This window comes from Pezoporus wallicus, unplaced genomic scaffold (assembly GCF_028554395.1).
Source record: "Pezoporus wallicus isolate ANWC-B61680 ecotype Strahan unplaced genomic scaffold, APGP_CSIRO_Pwel_v1 contig_1583, whole genome shotgun sequence".
Lineage (NCBI taxonomy): Eukaryota > Metazoa > Chordata > Aves > Psittaciformes > Psittacidae > Pezoporus > Pezoporus wallicus.
In genome coordinates this window covers 534,614-552,516 of record NW_026637266.1, presented here as the reverse complement: position 1 = coordinate 552,516, position 17,903 = coordinate 534,614, and the positions used below count along the sequence as shown (strand labels likewise).

General features: G+C 38.4%; 1 protein-coding gene across 7 annotated transcripts in view; it reads left to right on the top strand.

Moving 5' to 3' along the window:
* The first annotated feature begins 15,369 nt into the window (after positions 1-15,369).
* The window catches only part of EGF (epidermal growth factor), a 59,304-nt gene continuing 56,770 nt past the window's right edge, over positions 15,370-17,903 (top strand). For all 7 annotated transcript variants that reach the window (XR_008971583.1, XR_008971582.1, XM_057404541.1 and 4 more), the window contains exon 1: positions 15,370-16,018. Coding sequence is in view for 5 of the 7 variants with exons in the window: in XM_057404541.1 (XP_057260524.1) it covers positions 15,892-16,018 (127 nt within the window). In the remaining 2 variants the exon portion in view is untranslated. The remainder of the gene's footprint in view (positions 16,019-17,903) is intronic.

The window sequence follows — 17,903 nt, the reverse complement described above, 5'->3', positions numbered from 1 at the left end:
AGGATCAGTTTAATTAAAAAGCTGAAGAACTACTTTTGGTAAAGAGATGAAAATTTTTACACTGTATCTTGTTAATATTAGTGATAGAATCATTATGAGATAGATTTTGTCACCCGTAGTCCGTTTGTATAATATTTTCTGAAATGCAATACTGAATCAATGATCACTATGAACAGTGATGGCTATAATATATGCTTGCCTGGTAGCAGAGGTTGGGAGGATTTAACAAATGTTTATGCATCGCCTTTCATATGTTTTGCACTTTGTTAGCTCAAGTCATCCAGCATTTCACAAAAAATGTTAGACCTTCTCTTTTTATACGTTACCCATAATAAGTGTGTCAAAACTGTATGGTGAATGAAATAAGTGAGTAGTATGAGCTGAATTACAAATAGACCTCATTTTTACTTGAAGCTTTAGTGAGCCTCAGCACTTGTCACAGTTAACCACAATCCTGGCTTCAATGTGCACTCACTAAGCCAAACTTTAGGCATCCATGCATCCATTTTAGTCCTTGTCAGTGCTCACAGTGGACTTCCTGTTCTTTGCACTATCATCAGATTCTCATACTTTTCTCAGGTGGGGGATTAAGAAAGAAAACTCTTGTGTGTATACTATAAAAATGTCTGTAGTAACAAAACTGTTCAGAGCTGGGCTATATCTAAGAAGGTAAACTAAGGACATTTTAAACTCATTACCTTTTCAAAGAAGTAATTAAAACAGAATTTGTTTCGATGTGAAAATAAAGGATTGTTTTTATACGTGACAGTGTGTCTGCCTGACCCTTTCATATTTATAGCTTTAGACAGTGTGATGAGTGCAGCTGTGGGGACTAGAGGAAATCTGAGAAGAAATGAGGGAAAATGCAAAAAGAAGGCTGAGAAACAATGGAAGAGTAATATCTTAGAGAATGCTGGGACTGTGTTCCACAAAGGCTTTTGCTTGTAATTCTGTTATGTACATGGCAAGGGTCCTGGAATGTCTACACACAGTTGAATGAAGGTTATTTTATTCACAGTTGAATAAAAGGTTGAATGAAGATGCTGCCAGCTTATTTCAATGAGTGGAGCTTTATACATGCCCAGCTTCAACAAGGTGGGGGCAGCTATAAAACTGGAGTGTGAAACAAAGGCACTAGGGGAATTTTGAAGAATGTACTTGAAGCTGGTCTTCAAGCCTGCCTGTGTCCCAGTGAAAGTTGTGAGAGCTTTTCACAAAACATTGCCTATAAACTGAAAAAGGGAGAGTGAGTAGTTTATACATTTATTGCAAGAAAGAGGGATACGCATCAGCAGCAGTTCTGGCTAGGGTGTGAAACCTAGGCATGATATACTACAGTAGTCCGCTGTGATCTATGATTTTCCTGTAAAGCAACCAATTTGTTAGATACGTGGCTGGGAGGCAGACCACCTTGCATTTCCTTCATGAGCACAGATGGGATTTCAATATGAAGCTTGTTTTAATTATCTAACTGGGTGTAGGCTGGAAACATGCTGCCCAGGACGCCTTCTTTCACAGAATTCATTGCATTGCTCTAGGTGTTACAGTCAGCCACAGCAGCTCCAGGCTAGCACTCTCCTTTGTTGAAAATGAAGAGTTTTCAACAGAATAGGTGTTTTTTCTTTTCTTTTTAAATCACTGAAAAAATTTTCCTCTGAATTTCAGAAGACAGAAATTCACATCAGACCGGAGGCACGATTAATGTGCCATTTTTATAAACGATTTCTTATAAATCTGAAAGGCTCCCTGGTTAAACAGCTGCAAAATCAAGCTGAAATATTCAGCCTGAAACAGCCTGTAGCAAGGAAAGAATTCTTATTACAAAGCTGTGTACATTATTCATCAGTGCTCAGGATGGGAATTTTTCAATCAATAAGGCAGAAAGCAACTATGATACAATTTTTCTCAAAACCTAAGTAAAAAAGATGCACTTTTTTCTGAGTTTCTATTTTTTATAAATTAACGTGCTGACCTTGCATTTAGAAAAGTATGTGAAGCTGCTCCAGTTATTGCAGCAAGTTCAGTAGTACCTGTCAGGTATGTATTTCAAATATATTTGGTCTAATTTAAGGTCTGGTATTTCTGAAAGATACCTTATTGGTTTAAGAGAGTACTGAAAAGAGCTGACTGTACAAACGGCTACAACTTTTACCTCTCATAATAGTGCAGTATGAGTTTACTGACAATGTGTGAATTACTATATCCTACATATAAGATGCTCTGACAAGAAAATACTTTTTCTAAAGTGCTATGAGTAATCATGTATTTAACACATCTTTTCATGGAAGAATCAAAGGAATTTGGTAGTGGTCTGGCAGTTTTGGTTTTTTGTATGAAACTAAGGTGACTGAGAGAGGATCTGGTGAAATACTTCATGTCTGAAAAAAATCTAAAATGGAATGCATTCTCTTCTCTCTTAATACAGAAGAAAGGAGCTTAATATATGTGTGTATTGAGAGGAGGAATAGAGTCTCCCACTGTTCACTCAGAGTTCAGATAGTTTCTTCTGAGGCCTCTGGTATGGGCTGCAGATACTTGAGACATGCTACAGGACTAGATGGAAAGTAAGAACAATCCAAAATGACAATTACTAGTAGGTTCAATGCAACTATAATTTAAATTAAATGGGTTACTTGGTCAGGCAACTACACAAATGGGGTTTTACTTATATATTTTAAGTCTTTTCATTCATTTAGATATACAGTTGTAGGAAACCTCTAGAGTTCTCAAATAGCAGTTTTACTAATCCTTCAAAAAGTAAATTCATAAAGAAATCTTCAAAAGATGTTCCTGCTTAATTTTTTCTCACTTATACTTTCCAGTTTGCTGTTGTTTTGGAAAACAGGAACGAAATTATATATATAGTCTGCTTTGTAATATTTTCCAGTCTCTAAAACAATTACACCTTTGTCAAAGAAAAGAAAATTCAGTCCAATACCCATAAGTACCTTTTTTGTAAGAACCTGATTTAACTGGTGACGCTGAAGTCTAATGCCATGGGCTGATCGGATCGACTTCTGAGTCATGTGTCTTGAATTTTATGCTGCTAAGATCTGGCCAAATGTTTGCACCCCCCAAGATAAATCTTACCAAGTATAGTTTTTGTTTCATAGCCCAGTTCCTTGTGTATAAAATCATGTGGAAGTTAAATCACAGAGGGAAAAAGAGGCCAGTGTAAGAGTATGGTAAGCATCCAGCTATACAGCATGGCAAATTAAATTCAGAACAATATTACTTTCTCTTTTAATGTTACTTTAATCTTTTTTTTGTCATTTAAATTTTATTCTTATTTGACTTTGGGTAGAACCTTCTTTTGTATTAGACTGATTCTGCACTGTACTGTCAGCTTCAGATTACACATAAATGACGTTACCCATAGGTATTTTTCCAGAGCATACTCTCAGGTCTTGCATGACCCATTCTGGTATACCACTTGTTTAGAAAAGAAAAGTACTTGTTATTTCTTATTCTATAATATAAAAGTGACATGGTGGAATGATATCCTTCCTGCTGAAGCAGGACTGTGCAAACAGGAATTGGAACACTCCTGCTTTTTCTGGGACTCAGACTTCATAGCTGGGGATCACTTACACCTTGCAACTGTGTTTGCAGTCACATCTGCATTGCATCAATATACAGAAAACACGCAATTCCTGGAGTTCTGTGCCAATCAGTCCGAGTTCAGCGTAAAATCTGGGCATAATATTTTTAGTAAAAGATTACCCCAAATTATTTCTCAGTGTTAGGAAAGATTCTCTCTAGAATGACAGAGGCACATTTTCATGGGCTAAATTTCTACTCTTATTTGTTCTTTAGCTTGCTTGAGCATTATTTACTCTTTGACAGAGGACCAGACGTTCCCTTTGGATAAGGTAATCAGCAGCAGAAACAATAAAAGCCACGTTTTTCACAAGCCAGAAAAATAACTGTCTTTGTTCTGGTCAGGAGCAATGAGTGAATGGACATTATATTCAGCATCCATATGAGCTACTTCTTTGAAACTCTAACAGAGACTTCATCAGAAGAGGTAATTGGGAAAGTTACTTGTTTACTGATAGACAAAAGTGGCATTTTCTTGTCTCTTTAACAATGACTTAGATCAAGAGGTTGCCTGAATGTGAGCTGGTACAGACTAAAGTTCAGCCTGCCACAAGATTATGAAGTTTCTAGTTTCTTACCACTGAAGATTCACATAGAAAGTCTGGATTGGACGATAGAGAAAAATGGTGGTACTTAAAGCTTACAGACCTTCACATAACAAAAATGGTCGTGAAAATTCTTTTAAGGATTCATCAGTCAAAAATGATGCTGGGAAAAGGAATAACCTTTAAATAATTTATTTATTTATTTATTTATTTATTTATTATTTATTTATTTTTCTTAAAGGCTGGAAAGGCCCAGAACCAGCAGATAGACATTTGGAATGGCTCTCAGTACAAGCAGAATACATAAATGGTATTTGGTGGCTGGGACATGAAACAAGAATTTTTGTCATAACTATGTGCAAGTCTGCCTTGGAAGAGAGCAGTAAATTGGCAACCTGATTGAAGGCAGATTCTGAATAAGCAAAAAGGCTGTGGTGAAGGGGAATGCATGAGTAGCAAAGGAGAAATTCCTACAGGAAGCACCAAAGTAAGATTAAGTAAAGAATAAAATCACCCTGCTGAAGAGTACTTTTTCCCCTGAGTGCAAAAATCTTTACCAATCTTTTGGCTTATAAAATCATGGGCAAGAACTGCAAGGAGGAAGAATAGTGAGAATTCACAAGTTACAATAATTCAACAAGTTCCAATCCATTGATCCAGGACAGATTTTCAGTAAAGAGAAACCTGGTCTGGGGGAAAAAAGACTGTGTTCTTGTTTATGGCTTATTCGTTTTATTTAATATTAATTCAGGAGTTGGGGTAACTGCTTTGTATCAAGACATGTGGAAGGGGAAATCCTAGACTTAGTCTGAAGGAAAGAAAAAGATTGGCTTTCTGAGTCTGACACAGGCAAGGAGCTGTGTGATTAACACCTCTGCCATCAAGAGAGACTAACTCAACTGTAAAAATGAGGTCACATGTTAAGTGCAAAAAGCTAGCACAATATTTGATAACTGCCAGATAGAAAGACAACTGCAGTGAACTTGAACAGCGCTGCCTGAATAATTTTTCAGTCTTATTGAAACAGAAGAGAATAATAAACTATGATGATATATTTCCATAGGATCTGTTTCAGTCAAAACACATCCTTGTACATATTTTTGATCTTTTGCAGTTATAGGAAGTTCTGGGCAGAATGAATTGACAAAACTTTAACTATAGAAAGCCCATTACAAATCAAATAACTTCTGAGTCATCAAAAGGGCAGGGGAAGAGGCCTGGAGGAAGTCGAAGTCAAGCGTCACCACCTAAAAATATATCTGAAATGATGAGATTTCTTCCACTGATGAATATTTGGAGTAAATTCCACAAAAGGCCATGTTTTTTATGAACTGTGTGATGCCGACCTTGTGTGGGCTGGGGATAAAATGTAGGAATGGGTTTTGAAAAGATGCTCTAAATAATTTATTGACCACATTCTGGGAATTGGCATTTGACGATGTTTCTAAGCCCACAGCCATTTCAGCAAATGTCAGTAGCTCAAGACTTAGTGGAGTGGTACTCCAGTTACAGTGGGATGAATCCTGTCACACATGATTTCAGGCAGCTTTCAGATGCCAAGAATAAGAACAACAAATAGTGAGAGTGTCTGGTTTAGAGGCTGGGGCATGGGAGAGATTCAGAAGATGCTTCCACATCTTGATAACTTCAAAGACATGACAGGTAGCTTGTAAACCACTTGTGGTATTCATAAAATAACAACAGTAAGGTGAAGTTCCCCTTACTAATGTTTTTCAAATCTATCTCAAAAATATATTATGCCAGGAACGTCTCTACAGATGACCAACTATTTATTAAGGCGATCATAAATGACTGAGATTTTCAGCATGATAAAGGAGCACATGGAGATACAGCTGAATGGCTTCCTTTCATCACTGGATGAACCTGGTGTATAGAAGTAACCACTGATGACCACAGACAAACCAAAACTATCTATGTTGTTTTTAGGGGGGAGCTTTTTGCTTATGTTCAGCAGTTTCATGGCAGTTCCACCATCTTCAAAGATCAGCAGAAACAGCCCTGCCAGCTGCCATAAAGTTGCCACTTACAGAGCTTAGCATCTGCACTGCCTAAGTGATAAGGCTGCAGAAAGGTACAGTGACTGCCATTCAGAAGGTAGAATACCATTTCCTTCTTTGGTGTTGGCTGACTAATTTTTCCAGTTTTATGGAAATCCTGCTTTTCAGTAACTGAGCAATTCATCTGGTCACAGAAAAGCAATTGCTTTGGGTTCAGCACTCCAATCTCAAGAGTATTAGAACAAGCCCCAACCACTTTTTCTAACCACTGATTGCCAAGAGCTTTGCTGCATCAGAAAGACTTGTTTTTACTTCTAGGAACAGTGCAGTTAATTGGTCAGGAGAAATCCTGACAACTTTGGAGGCAATTTTTCATGGTAAATTGATCCATATTAAACTTGTGAAGCTAAGATATGGCAGTCTTTTCCTGTCTGTACGTTTGTCCAAATTAAACAATGTGTTTAATCTGATGGGTCCTGGTAAGAACGGTGTGGTGCGAACTACGAACTATGAATGTTGTCGTTTATTAATTGTGGGTGCAACTGTAACAAAAGTTCTCAGCTGTAACAAGAGTTCTCAACTGCTATGCAGCAGTACAGACAAACCATTCACCTTAAATACTTATAATGTTTTACTCTTTTAAATTGTTCTGCACATGATAGATTGTTCTTCGTCGTATGACAAAAAGTTATTTTATGATATATATGATATATATATGACAAAAGTAGAAGCTGAATACTTGATCCACAGACCACTATGACTTGAAGAATTTTTAATACGTGATAATTTCTGAAGGTATAATTGCTTTGTTGTGTAGTAGTGAACTACTCTTATTTTCAGTAGAGCTAAAGGAATGTTGTCAATTTCTAGTTAATGTTTGCTGCTGGGTGCTCTCTTAGTCTAAGATTGAGAAAAGAAATGTCCTTTTCATATGCTCATGCAAGGCAACTTTGGGACAGGTGCAAAAAACATATCCTGAAGCTTTAATAAGACTGTCCTCTTCTTTTGCCTATGCTTTTACTAATATCTTTTAAAATATTAAAAAATTTTTTTAAATATTTGTCTATTTCAGAGTATCAGGCCTCAGTTAAGTTTTACTAGTTTAAAAAACATGTAAGTAGCCCCTGGAGAGCACATGATAGAGCTGTTCTCCTATCCAAGGACCTGATCCCTATTTACTTCTGTGAGAGAAAAAATACATGTACTTATTTATAACAGTGTTGATGGTTAAGACATAAAAGAGACCTAGTCCAATGTTTATAATGCATTAAATAGGAGTTTGATACTGGCTTCAGTGTGCTCAGGATCAGTTTCCTCTTCGTGTCTGGCAGCAGAGAGCTGTCACTCTGAGTATTTTGTCTTGGAACGTGAAGAAGAAACTCTGATCCAGCAACATTTGAGGAGAGTCCCCACCCTTTGTCCACATGTTTTGCAATGATGAGCGGCTGTGAGCACTGTGAATGTATGCAAGAATGAGTTTCTTTGACTTCTATGCCAACATACATAAGGTAGGTCCTTCTATAAGTCTCTCTGGAGGTATATAGATGATATTAGAACGTTATGGTTTGGCCCAGATATTTTAGGTATTTAGGTTTCTTCTTACGACGCGTTCTGCTTCGCCTGCCAGCCCAGCTCTAAATAAGGCAGTCAAACACAAATACGCAAATGGAGAGGTTTCTTTAGCATTGGGAAACACACGCAAACTCTCAGAATAGATTTCCCGTGCCCCTCTCCCCTTACTAGAGTCTTGTTTCATTTTGGAAAACTGGGCATCTATAGTTAATTTTCAAAGCACTGCCCAAGAGGTATACCAAACCCTCTCCCATGGGCATTGCTGAGAAGGATCTGGGTGGGTTCTCCTTTTACAATTTTGTCCTGATGCCCAGTTGATCTTAAATGCAACAGGATTGTAATATTATACAGAATGGCCTTGAGGTACTCTAATTTTAATAAAGGTACTATAATAGATTGGGGTGTATCTCATAGATGGTGATTTTGGATTAGCTCCTGTGTTCGCTATTGTGGTTTCAATTCGATAAATTGTGAAGTGACTTGAGAGTGTAAAACATTTTTTTTATATAGTGTATAAAGCAATGAGTCTCAGAAATGCTCTCTTATACTATGTTAAGCTAGCTGGTCAGTTCCTGCTGATGTCCTGTGGTAAGTCTAGCAAACCCACAGAAGGCTTCGGTATTTTTAGTCTCCTAGCACTAATAGAATTAGTTTGCACTTTGAAAAATAAAAGCTTCAACAATATAGTGTAAGGATTTTTGGTAGAGACATAGTATAAACATTAACATATTTCCTTTGAAGGAAGTGTACTTTTACTGTGCTTTCCTGTGTAGAAGTAAACTTACACTGCATTCTGAGAGTAACAAAGCATGTTTAAAAGTTTTCCAGTGCTTTGCTACATTTTTGGGTTTTTTTTCTTCTGTGGTTTTTTTCTTAGTTTTGGTTTTTGTTATTTTTTTTTAATTATTATTTCTGATGCAACTAATACAGTAACACAAATTAATTTCCTCCTTTTCCTTCTATTTTGTGGCCTAATTTGTTCTCTTAATATGATCTTATCAGTAATTAATTAACATTCTGCAATTCTGAATACCACTTTACATACAAGGATCTCAGTGTACTTTATGCAACTTTCATGCAAGAGGGAAGTGCTGGTCCTTTTTATTCGAAAAGATGAATAGTGAGGTGCACATATCTCACACAGAGTGACAAGATCACACAGGAAGCCTGTGGCAGCAATGTAAATGAAATGAAGGAATCTTTTAGTATGCTGGGCATATGGTTAGAGAATCTGTCTGTGTGTCCATAGACATTTTAAGTTGGAAAGTCTAACTATGCCTGATTTCACTATTGCTTTTCCTGGTTTGGAAGTGTAAGGCAAAAGCTATGCAAACCAATGCATACTGGCAACTGTAAGGGAGGTCGCTATATCTTTCAGGAATCTGTTTGGTCACTCTTCAGCTAGGCAGACATTGCTCGTTGCTGTGCAGCTGAGTGGACATTTTGTAAGAACATATGCGATAGTTAATGACCGCTTTGCTTGTTGTTTGTGTGTTGGTTACAATCTCTTGTATGCTGTTCTGTTGCAAAATGATTTTCCTTGGTCTTTAATGCTTAGCCCAGTGCTTAATACTTGCTTCATCAGCCCCTGAGACCAATCCTTTGTTAGGTTGTTCCATTTTCTTCAAAAACACCATGAGACTAATACTAATTCTGACCCCTGTGGCTAATTTCAGGGGATTCCTGTAGTGCATTAGTGTTGTACAGAGGCAAAGGGACTACTGTGAAGAACTGCTTCTCCCTTTTATGAAATCATCCCTGTCACTTGAGTCTGAACTACAGCCTCTGTATTCACATTTCCACCAGCAATACAGAATCTGTCTGAAGCTTTGGAGTATGCAGAACCATTATCTAAAAGTTAAATATAATGTGGGCTATTACTTGTACTTAATACGCCTGCCTTTTTCCGCACTGCTCTTCTCTCCTTGTCCCTGTCTAGATAGAGAATTGACAGCTGTGGCCTCAAGCAGGGTGTGTTTGGTAGCTGCAGGGTTTGGATGCCAAGTTCTGGGATATCATGCTCACAGAGGCATTTGGGTCTGTGATAGGCCCTGGCACTGCACTGCCTGCAGCTGTGAGGCTCTCTCTGAGGTGGTGTCAGGTCAAGCTGCCTCCTCCATGGCAGAGCCCTTTGCTGATCACTTGCTGCTTTCTGTACCAACTACTTCCTCATATGGTATAAGAAAACCACATGCAGGACTCTTATGGCCACTGTGGATAGGGTCTGACAACCATATAGTGTTTTGCTTTAGATTTGCACACTGCCTGTAATATTATCTCACATGGTAAATGACAGCACATCAAAAACTTGCACTTCCAGTGCAAGCTTACTTTCAGTAGGCTCTGGGCAAATTCTTCACGAAATTCTCAAAGTTCAAATATTTATCTATTAGGACATATTTTCTTCTCAATATCTCTTGAATCTGTGCTATAAACTGTAGGGAAATGAACATTCCCAGCAGTTAGAAATATATTTTGTTACACCTCCTCTTGGTTGCCCACCAATCCACTGGCAAATCCCTCAGGCACCAGCTGCATGGCCACATACAGCAAAATGTTAAATTTCCATGGAAAGAATGTGGCTTGCAGCATGCTCAGGCAGTCTTCACCTCCTTGAGAGTGTCTGAGTCTGGCAGCAGCTGGGAGCATCCTGCAGTCTGCTCACAGGAACTTGGTACCAGGCTCTGACAACATCTCTGGTAATTCTAGTCTTTTGAGTTCATCTCAGGTGCATTTGCTGTGGAAAGCTGACTATGGCAATGCCTGTTTTTACTTCCACTCCTATTTATTGTCCATCTTGTTTGATTCTGCCTCTGAGGTGTGACAGAACTAGGTGAAATGGGGTTAATCTAACTAAGTGAATTTGATTGGTAAATGCAGTGATTATGTTCCACAGAGCCAGTTGGGAAACAAAAACATAAAATGTTCCCTGGTGTTTATTTTTGAAAGCACATCGTGGTCACAAGAGGAACCATCTGAAAAGGTCTGCAATGTAGAGACAAAAGCTGCCTGAAAAAGTTATTTTAATTACTCATCTTACCAGCCCAGAACTTGTGGGATAAAAAGAATAAAAGTAGCAATACCTGTGATAGGTGGACTCAAAACAAGAACCTATGGACTGATATTTAAAATCCTAATATCTTATTGGTATCAGTAAAATGGTGGGTGCTCAGCAAGCCTGAAAATCACTGAAATCAGATTTCAGCCAGTGTCTTTGTCCTCAGAGATCTGTTAGAGTGGCTGTTGTACTATGTGAACTAGAAATAATTCTGCTGTGGGTGAAACAGAACTATCCCTGGGATGGAAACACAGCAAAAAAAACCATGAGGAGGCTACATTTTCGACCTTGATAGTGAAGTAATGCCATACCTGTTACCAAGGTCCTTTCTTAAATGGTCTCATGTAGCAAACTGCATAGATTTTATTCACGCTAACAAATGACTTGCTTTATCTTCACTTTTATCTCCATTTCGGAGAGCCAAATGACTGTTTCAACATGCTATTTAACTACTCCTTTATATCTGCTAACATAGAGGCCTAATGTAGTCATCTAACATTGATAAATGTCATAAGTCAGTAATGTGTTACGTGGCTTCCCCAGAATGTTTTGCTCTTGTTCTGACTGTCTGGATATAAGAGAGAGCATATTTAACTTTCTTTCTTGATCCTTCTGTGGATTCCAGAGTGCTCTAGCTGATGAAATAGTATTCACTGTACAGCAGCTGGTAAAAGGTGCCTGTCAAAATGTTAAACTTAAAACTGCTTTAAAAAGATGGTATTGGTTATAATTAACAGTATGGTTTTAACACAGACTTTTTTTGTCTTTTCCTTAAGATCAGATTGCAGTAGGAAAAACTGTAACCTTAGCAGACAGGACATGGGTCTCAAGCCACCAAAAAAAAATGCAGTGACTTTTTGTCGTAGTTGCTGCTCTGAAAGGAATTGAGACAACTGGAAAGAGATTATTTGCAATAACACTTGGTTTTCATAAAGCTTTCATGATCCAAAGCCCTGCTCTTTAATTAATTTTACTAATAAATTAAATTACAACATCCTGCCAGACAAATATTATCTTAAATTGCTGAAGAGAACAATAAGTGACATGCTTGAGGACAAAACCAGAATGACCATCATACCTTGGGAGGAGATTTCAGGCATTCCTGGCTTTCTGAGATCACTGGAATATACCACTCCTCTCACGCTGTGCCTCCCCCTGCTCTGTCTGACAGGCAATTTAATATTGCATAATGTCCTTTTTGTCAGAATTGTACACGATGCAGGCTCAACCCGCTTAAATTATGGTAGCAGTACTGAATCAAGCAGTGCCATGTCAGAGAAAGTTGTGTGATCAGTCAGCCATTCCCACAGTGACCCCGAGATCAGACTTCAGTAAGTACATGAAATGCATGGCTTACGCAAAGCTGTATTTTTCCTGAAGGCTGTCAGGAATCTCCAGTATAATCATAAAAGTTGCTTGTGCCAATCAGCCACTGCACTGGTAGCAATACCTTTTCTGACAGAATGACACAACATGTTGACCAGGGGCTGGCGGGTTCCCTGGGGCCACTGGGGGGATCTCTGGAAGCTGTTCAGTGGGATCTGAGTGTTCCTCACTGCTCTATGCTATTTGTACTAGAGATGACCACTACAAATTTGCTATGCTATTTCAGTGAACTCTTGCATTTAATTATTAACCTGTGTTGGCAGTAATTGGGATTTTGATGACTATTAAATGTGATTTTAACCAGATTAGAATATGCCTAAAGGTAGAATCAGACTTTCAGAGGCTGACAAGAAAAGAAGTCAAAGTGTTAACAAGCTATCTAATGCACAGTAAGCAAGAACAAAAAGCAGTACATGATTTAAACAATGTGCCAGCTAGTACAATATAGATTCTGAAAACCCTGGGAAACTGAGGGAGGGCTGTTTCCTTCACAGTGTAGAAACAGTCAGAACATGCTGTCCTTGAGCTAGGTAGCAGCAGATCTTTGCCAGGGGTAGGAGAGAAGACCCTCTCCATTTGAATTGCTAGCTTCTCTTTACCAGCTTTGGCAAAGCAAACCTTCCAAAGCTAGTTGAGACAGCAGGAAGTCCAAAAGAAAAGGCTAAAGTGGGTATTTGTTCATCAGTCTCTTGAGTCAGCAGGTCAAGTTAAACTAAGTCAGTTCTCATTAGATGTATTGGGACAGATAATTTTAAGATCATTTGGGCTGATTCTGTGGTGAGCCCTACAAATGAGACTGCTGTGTTAATTTACTCTGATTTATGATATAAGTGCTAGAATAAATTTCTGTACTTAATAGCTCTAGGTGAACACAATAGTTTGCTTTGTAGAAACAAGTTTGAACAACTTCTTAAATATGAAATGATTTTAGGTGTGAAGGGATTATTGTGTGAAGTATGCTGAATCATTTGGTGAAAAATGGTATGTTTAAAAAGTTCAGGCGTGGTACAACCTGATGCATTTCATATTTAATTGAGAACTTTCTGGCTTGGTCTAAGGGTCTTCTTCACTTTCATGTAACTTATTAACAACATCCTTAAGCCTAGATCATATTATGGGTCTCAGTGTTACTTCTGACCTGAGCTATATTTGGGTTTTGAGAGTAAAAAAAGTAATCCCACTATTAAGAGATTTTTCTTCCTGTTTTTAAACCATTCCTATGCTTCTAGGATAGTAAAATTAATGACTTTATTAATCACTCTTTACCTGACTGCAGTGAAAGGATCTCTTTTTTCAGAAAAGATCATTGTGGTATTGGTGTGTCAGACAATCCTCTCTTCCCTATTACTTTAGAGAAAAATGAGAAATTCTGGGGAATGCCTCTCCTGTGTTTTGAGTAAAGACAAAAAAGGAAAAGGATTGGAGGGGTGGTGGTGGTTTAGAGATTAAGGGAGTTGTTCAGAAACGACAGTGTGTAAATGAGCGACTAAAACATCATGGATAAGGCATAAATTGCTTCTGGGTTTTAATAGGAAAGGGAGAGCTTTTGTCTCCTTCAGTGAGTTTGCCTGAGTCTGCCCTGGAAGAGGTCAGGGCTGCGCTGGGATGGCCACCCTCACAGTCTAGCAAACACTGCTGGTGGTTGCTCACAAAGAAGTGACACATTCCTTTTCAGCTGTTTAGGTTGCCAGCTCCCAGTTTGAACAGTGAAGAAAACTATGTGAGGAGGAACCGATGGCTGCAGAATTACTAAAAAAGGTTCATGTGGAACGTACCACAGCTCCTGGGTAGGACCCTGTAATCCTAGAAGGGATGGCATTATACTCTGTTTTCACACTGGTTTCCTTTTTGTATTCCAGAGGACTGTTTGGGGAAGCAAATGCTGTTTGGCATGAGTCTAGCCCTGCATAATTTACATTGCTGTTATTGTATTTTATAGCATGCAGAATAGAGACTCAGTTCTGAGCAGAGTATATGGAAATGTGGCTGCCATTTGTCAGTCCAGGTTTAATTAGTTGCATTAGCTGTAGCAGTGGTGAAGCAAAGAAATGAGTGTTGCCTGCACACAGGCAGAAACATCAAGAAACAGTTGCTTTTAATGGAGCTTGGCCCAATTTATAATTAGGTTTCATGCTTCTTATTTTCTGACAGTGCAAATCTGGACTCCTTGATTCAACTAAATACTGGGGGGACAGAATTCCCGGAGATGCAACTCATACAGCTGTAGGTTACTGTCTGATGCTGCTGCTGTATCCAGCTGTTGCATTAGTATTTATTTGAATATAACACTGCAGAAATTAAAAACAAAAAAAGGGGGGGAGAGGAGGAAGAAAAAAGTGACAGAACCAGAATGCCTCACAGTAGTTAACTCAACAAAGCCTGGCACAGTCAACCATTTAAACACCTGCTTGAATCTCCGCAAATTCAGCAAATTACTTATTCCTGTGCTCTAGAGCTTTGCAGTTCTGGGAAAAAAGGATTTTTTTTCAATACTGGAAGAATTATGAGCTTGATGCACCTGGAATTTCTCTAGTTTATATACCTCAGCAAAACAAGTGCAAAAGAGCACTGCATCACAACAGTAGCTTTTTACAGCACTGGTGTGTGCACATAAATGACTGCAAGACATGAGATGCAGACTCAGAAGACATTGCCCCTGCCTCAGACAGCAGGTATTTTCCTGGAAGTGCAGAAGGGCCAAATTCAGACCTGAGAGAGATGGTTGCAACTTCTTTGAAATCAGTATTACAAACGCACACCCTAGGTCTGAACTTCACCTTAAGCCAATTTGAATTTTCAGTTGAAATGTATCAGAGAGACCAGAAGGACTTTTTTTCCCCCCCTTTTTGCATGAAATATTTTGATGACAAAGTTTGCTTCTGGTGGTAAAACACATGACAATATTAAAATGAATGCTGCTAATCATGATTGAACAGACATGGTATAAACCTGCCTACAATCTCTGAGAAATAAAACTTAGCTGGCATGCTGCAGGTAGTTCTCAAGCAGGAGGGGCTGCTTTTCTAAATAGACTTTATTTATTACGTGTGGCTGGGTATCTGCATTCTGGCTCAGTTCCCTGTAGTAAGGAACTGACCACATTACTATTTGCAAACACAGGGTTCACTCAAGTGGTACTAAAAAGAGAAGAGGTGGGGCAAGCGGAGCTTTAAAAAGGAAAGAGAACTCCGTCCAAGTTTGTATGCAAAAAGCAACTGCGTTTTGGAGAAGGAAGGTACCTGAAGATCTCGCTCCCTGTACTCCACTAAAAGCTGTGGTGAACAGTTTTCCAAATCTGCTCCTTTTAAGATTTAAACAGCAGCTTTGCTTGTTGCGAGGAGGTTCTCAGTGATCCTTGCTAGCATTGCTTTTAAGCTGCGTTAATTTTGTGGCAAGAGTGTCAGGCATTTCATACTTGGCTTCCAAAAGAGAAAAAAAAAAAAGAAAGAAAGGCAAGAGGGAGAGAAAAAACCCGACGAGTGTGTGGAAGAAATCTCCCAGGAATTTCTTCAAGGTTGTGGTCAGACACAGCAAGGGCTAAAGTGTCAAGAAAAGCAAGGCAAAGATAAAACTTGGTATTGTGATAAGATGTCTGAGTGTAATGTAGGAGATTGCAGAAACCTTTTGGGATTACACATGTTCATCTTGCCTTGGATATGACTGAATACAAGCTAGTTTTTTTCTAGTGACAATTCAAAAAACCCTCAAGATTATGTTTCTCTTCCTTGTTGCTTTTTTGTCAGTGGTTTTTAAAATTGGCTTTGTTAGCCTTTCAGCTCTGCAGCACTGGAACTGTCCTAATGGATACAGATTGAAGACTGAAAACTCTGCTTGTATAGGTAAGTTTCCTGGCCATTCACAGATTAAGAGAACTGTATTTGTATTCTCTTAATTGAACTTCATAATTTTCAGAGTTTTTTTTTACAGATTATGTGTGTGTTGTACTGGCAGAACTGATAAATCAGCCTCTCGATACCTTTTGCTTGTCATAATGAATAGAACTCATTTTATTTAGTTGTTCAAAAATCAGTCACTTCTCTGTGATTTTCTTTCTCAGAAAGCAGGATAAACTTTTATAGGCTGATTAAGAGATCTGAACTGTTCCCTAGTTACCAGAATTCATTGACATATCTTTATTGTGTCTGCATTTTCAATACATGTGCATGCTCATATTCATGCTTGTGTATATGTATAATTTGTATATTGGTGTATTTTTGGATTTCTATATGCATATAGAAAGTATTTTAATAATTATGTGTTATTATATACTTAGATGTGGGCTACACAACTTTGAAAACTGTTCTTTCTATGTTTATTGGTGCATGTAGGTACGTGTGCTTATATTTAATAATATGTTTCATACAATACATGAATCACAGGCATTTGATACTGTAGTACTAATGTCTGGGTGAAATGTCTGACTCTAATATTAGCATAATCACCTCTACTGATATGGAAGTGATTATATTAATGGAGGTAAAATACCAGTTCCTATTCTTTGCAAAGTGTAAGACAAAGAATGTCAGAACCCTTCTCACTACCTTGCTGCCTTAAAGTCCACATTGTTTTAGAAAGCTAGAGCCAATGAAGTGGGCTTTGCAGTAAGGAGATGAGGAAGCACTCTGTAAGGATTCAAGCAAACAGACCTAATACATGGAGTTAATGCTTTTGCCTTAGATTGCTTGGGCTTCAGAGGCTCTGACTCAGTTCTTGACATGATTCCATTAAATCAATAACAGGTGCCTCCTCTGCGCATTCTGCCAAGAAATGCCATCTTGTAAGCTGAAAATACAAGTATGCATGTTAAATGCACTCGTGTTCACAGAGGAGGAGCTTGGTCTTTTTTTTGGTGCAAATTATAAAGCTGACTGAAGTTTTATCTGAGAGCCAAACACACCTAGGGTGCTTCCACACTGATACTTCAATTCAAATGAGAAGCATACTTCAATTCAAAGGAAAAGCATACTTCTGAAACTAATCTCCTTTCTGCCACCTCTTACTATGCTTGTCTTCACACCGTGGAGCACTCTCAATGTGTACAAACTGGATTCCCTTTTGGCCAACCTAAACCAGAAATTGTTCCCATAGGAGAGCATCTATCCTCTGCACTGTTGATGGCCATTTGGTCCATGGGACCAGAGTAGACTTGGTTCTCCATAACCTCAACCTGAAATATATACAGTGTACATGTCATACCTTCAGCAACTGTTGCACCTTATGGATCCAGTCCTATGGGTCCACACCATTTGCTAGTATGTAGATAGCTTCCACAAGCTAACTATGATGTACATTGGTTATGACTTCTACATTATTGCTTTGCCCAATTAAGAGCTCATGTATTGTGAAAGAATCCTTCTGACATGAAGGGAATTGCTTGGCTATTGTTTGACGAGTCAAAACGCACTCTAAATACTGACATTTAAAAGCCTTCAAAGATGTACTTTTTTATCCCAGTTGACATATTTTGCATATTGTTGCGCATCACTCTTCCTCTAATAGAGACGTAATCTATCCTGCATTATGTCTTTTCTCTTGAAAATTAGACACATTCAGCTTCTGTATGAATGGGGGTGGCTCTAGGTAAAGCACCAAAATGGAATGACAAATAGTTCATCAAACTTTGCAAGAAATAGTAATAGAGGTCTTTTGTAAGACTAATAACTCCTGTGTAGCCCAGACCGTTTTCCTTTAGAGGAAGAAGGTTGCATGTTTTCACTGGGGTCT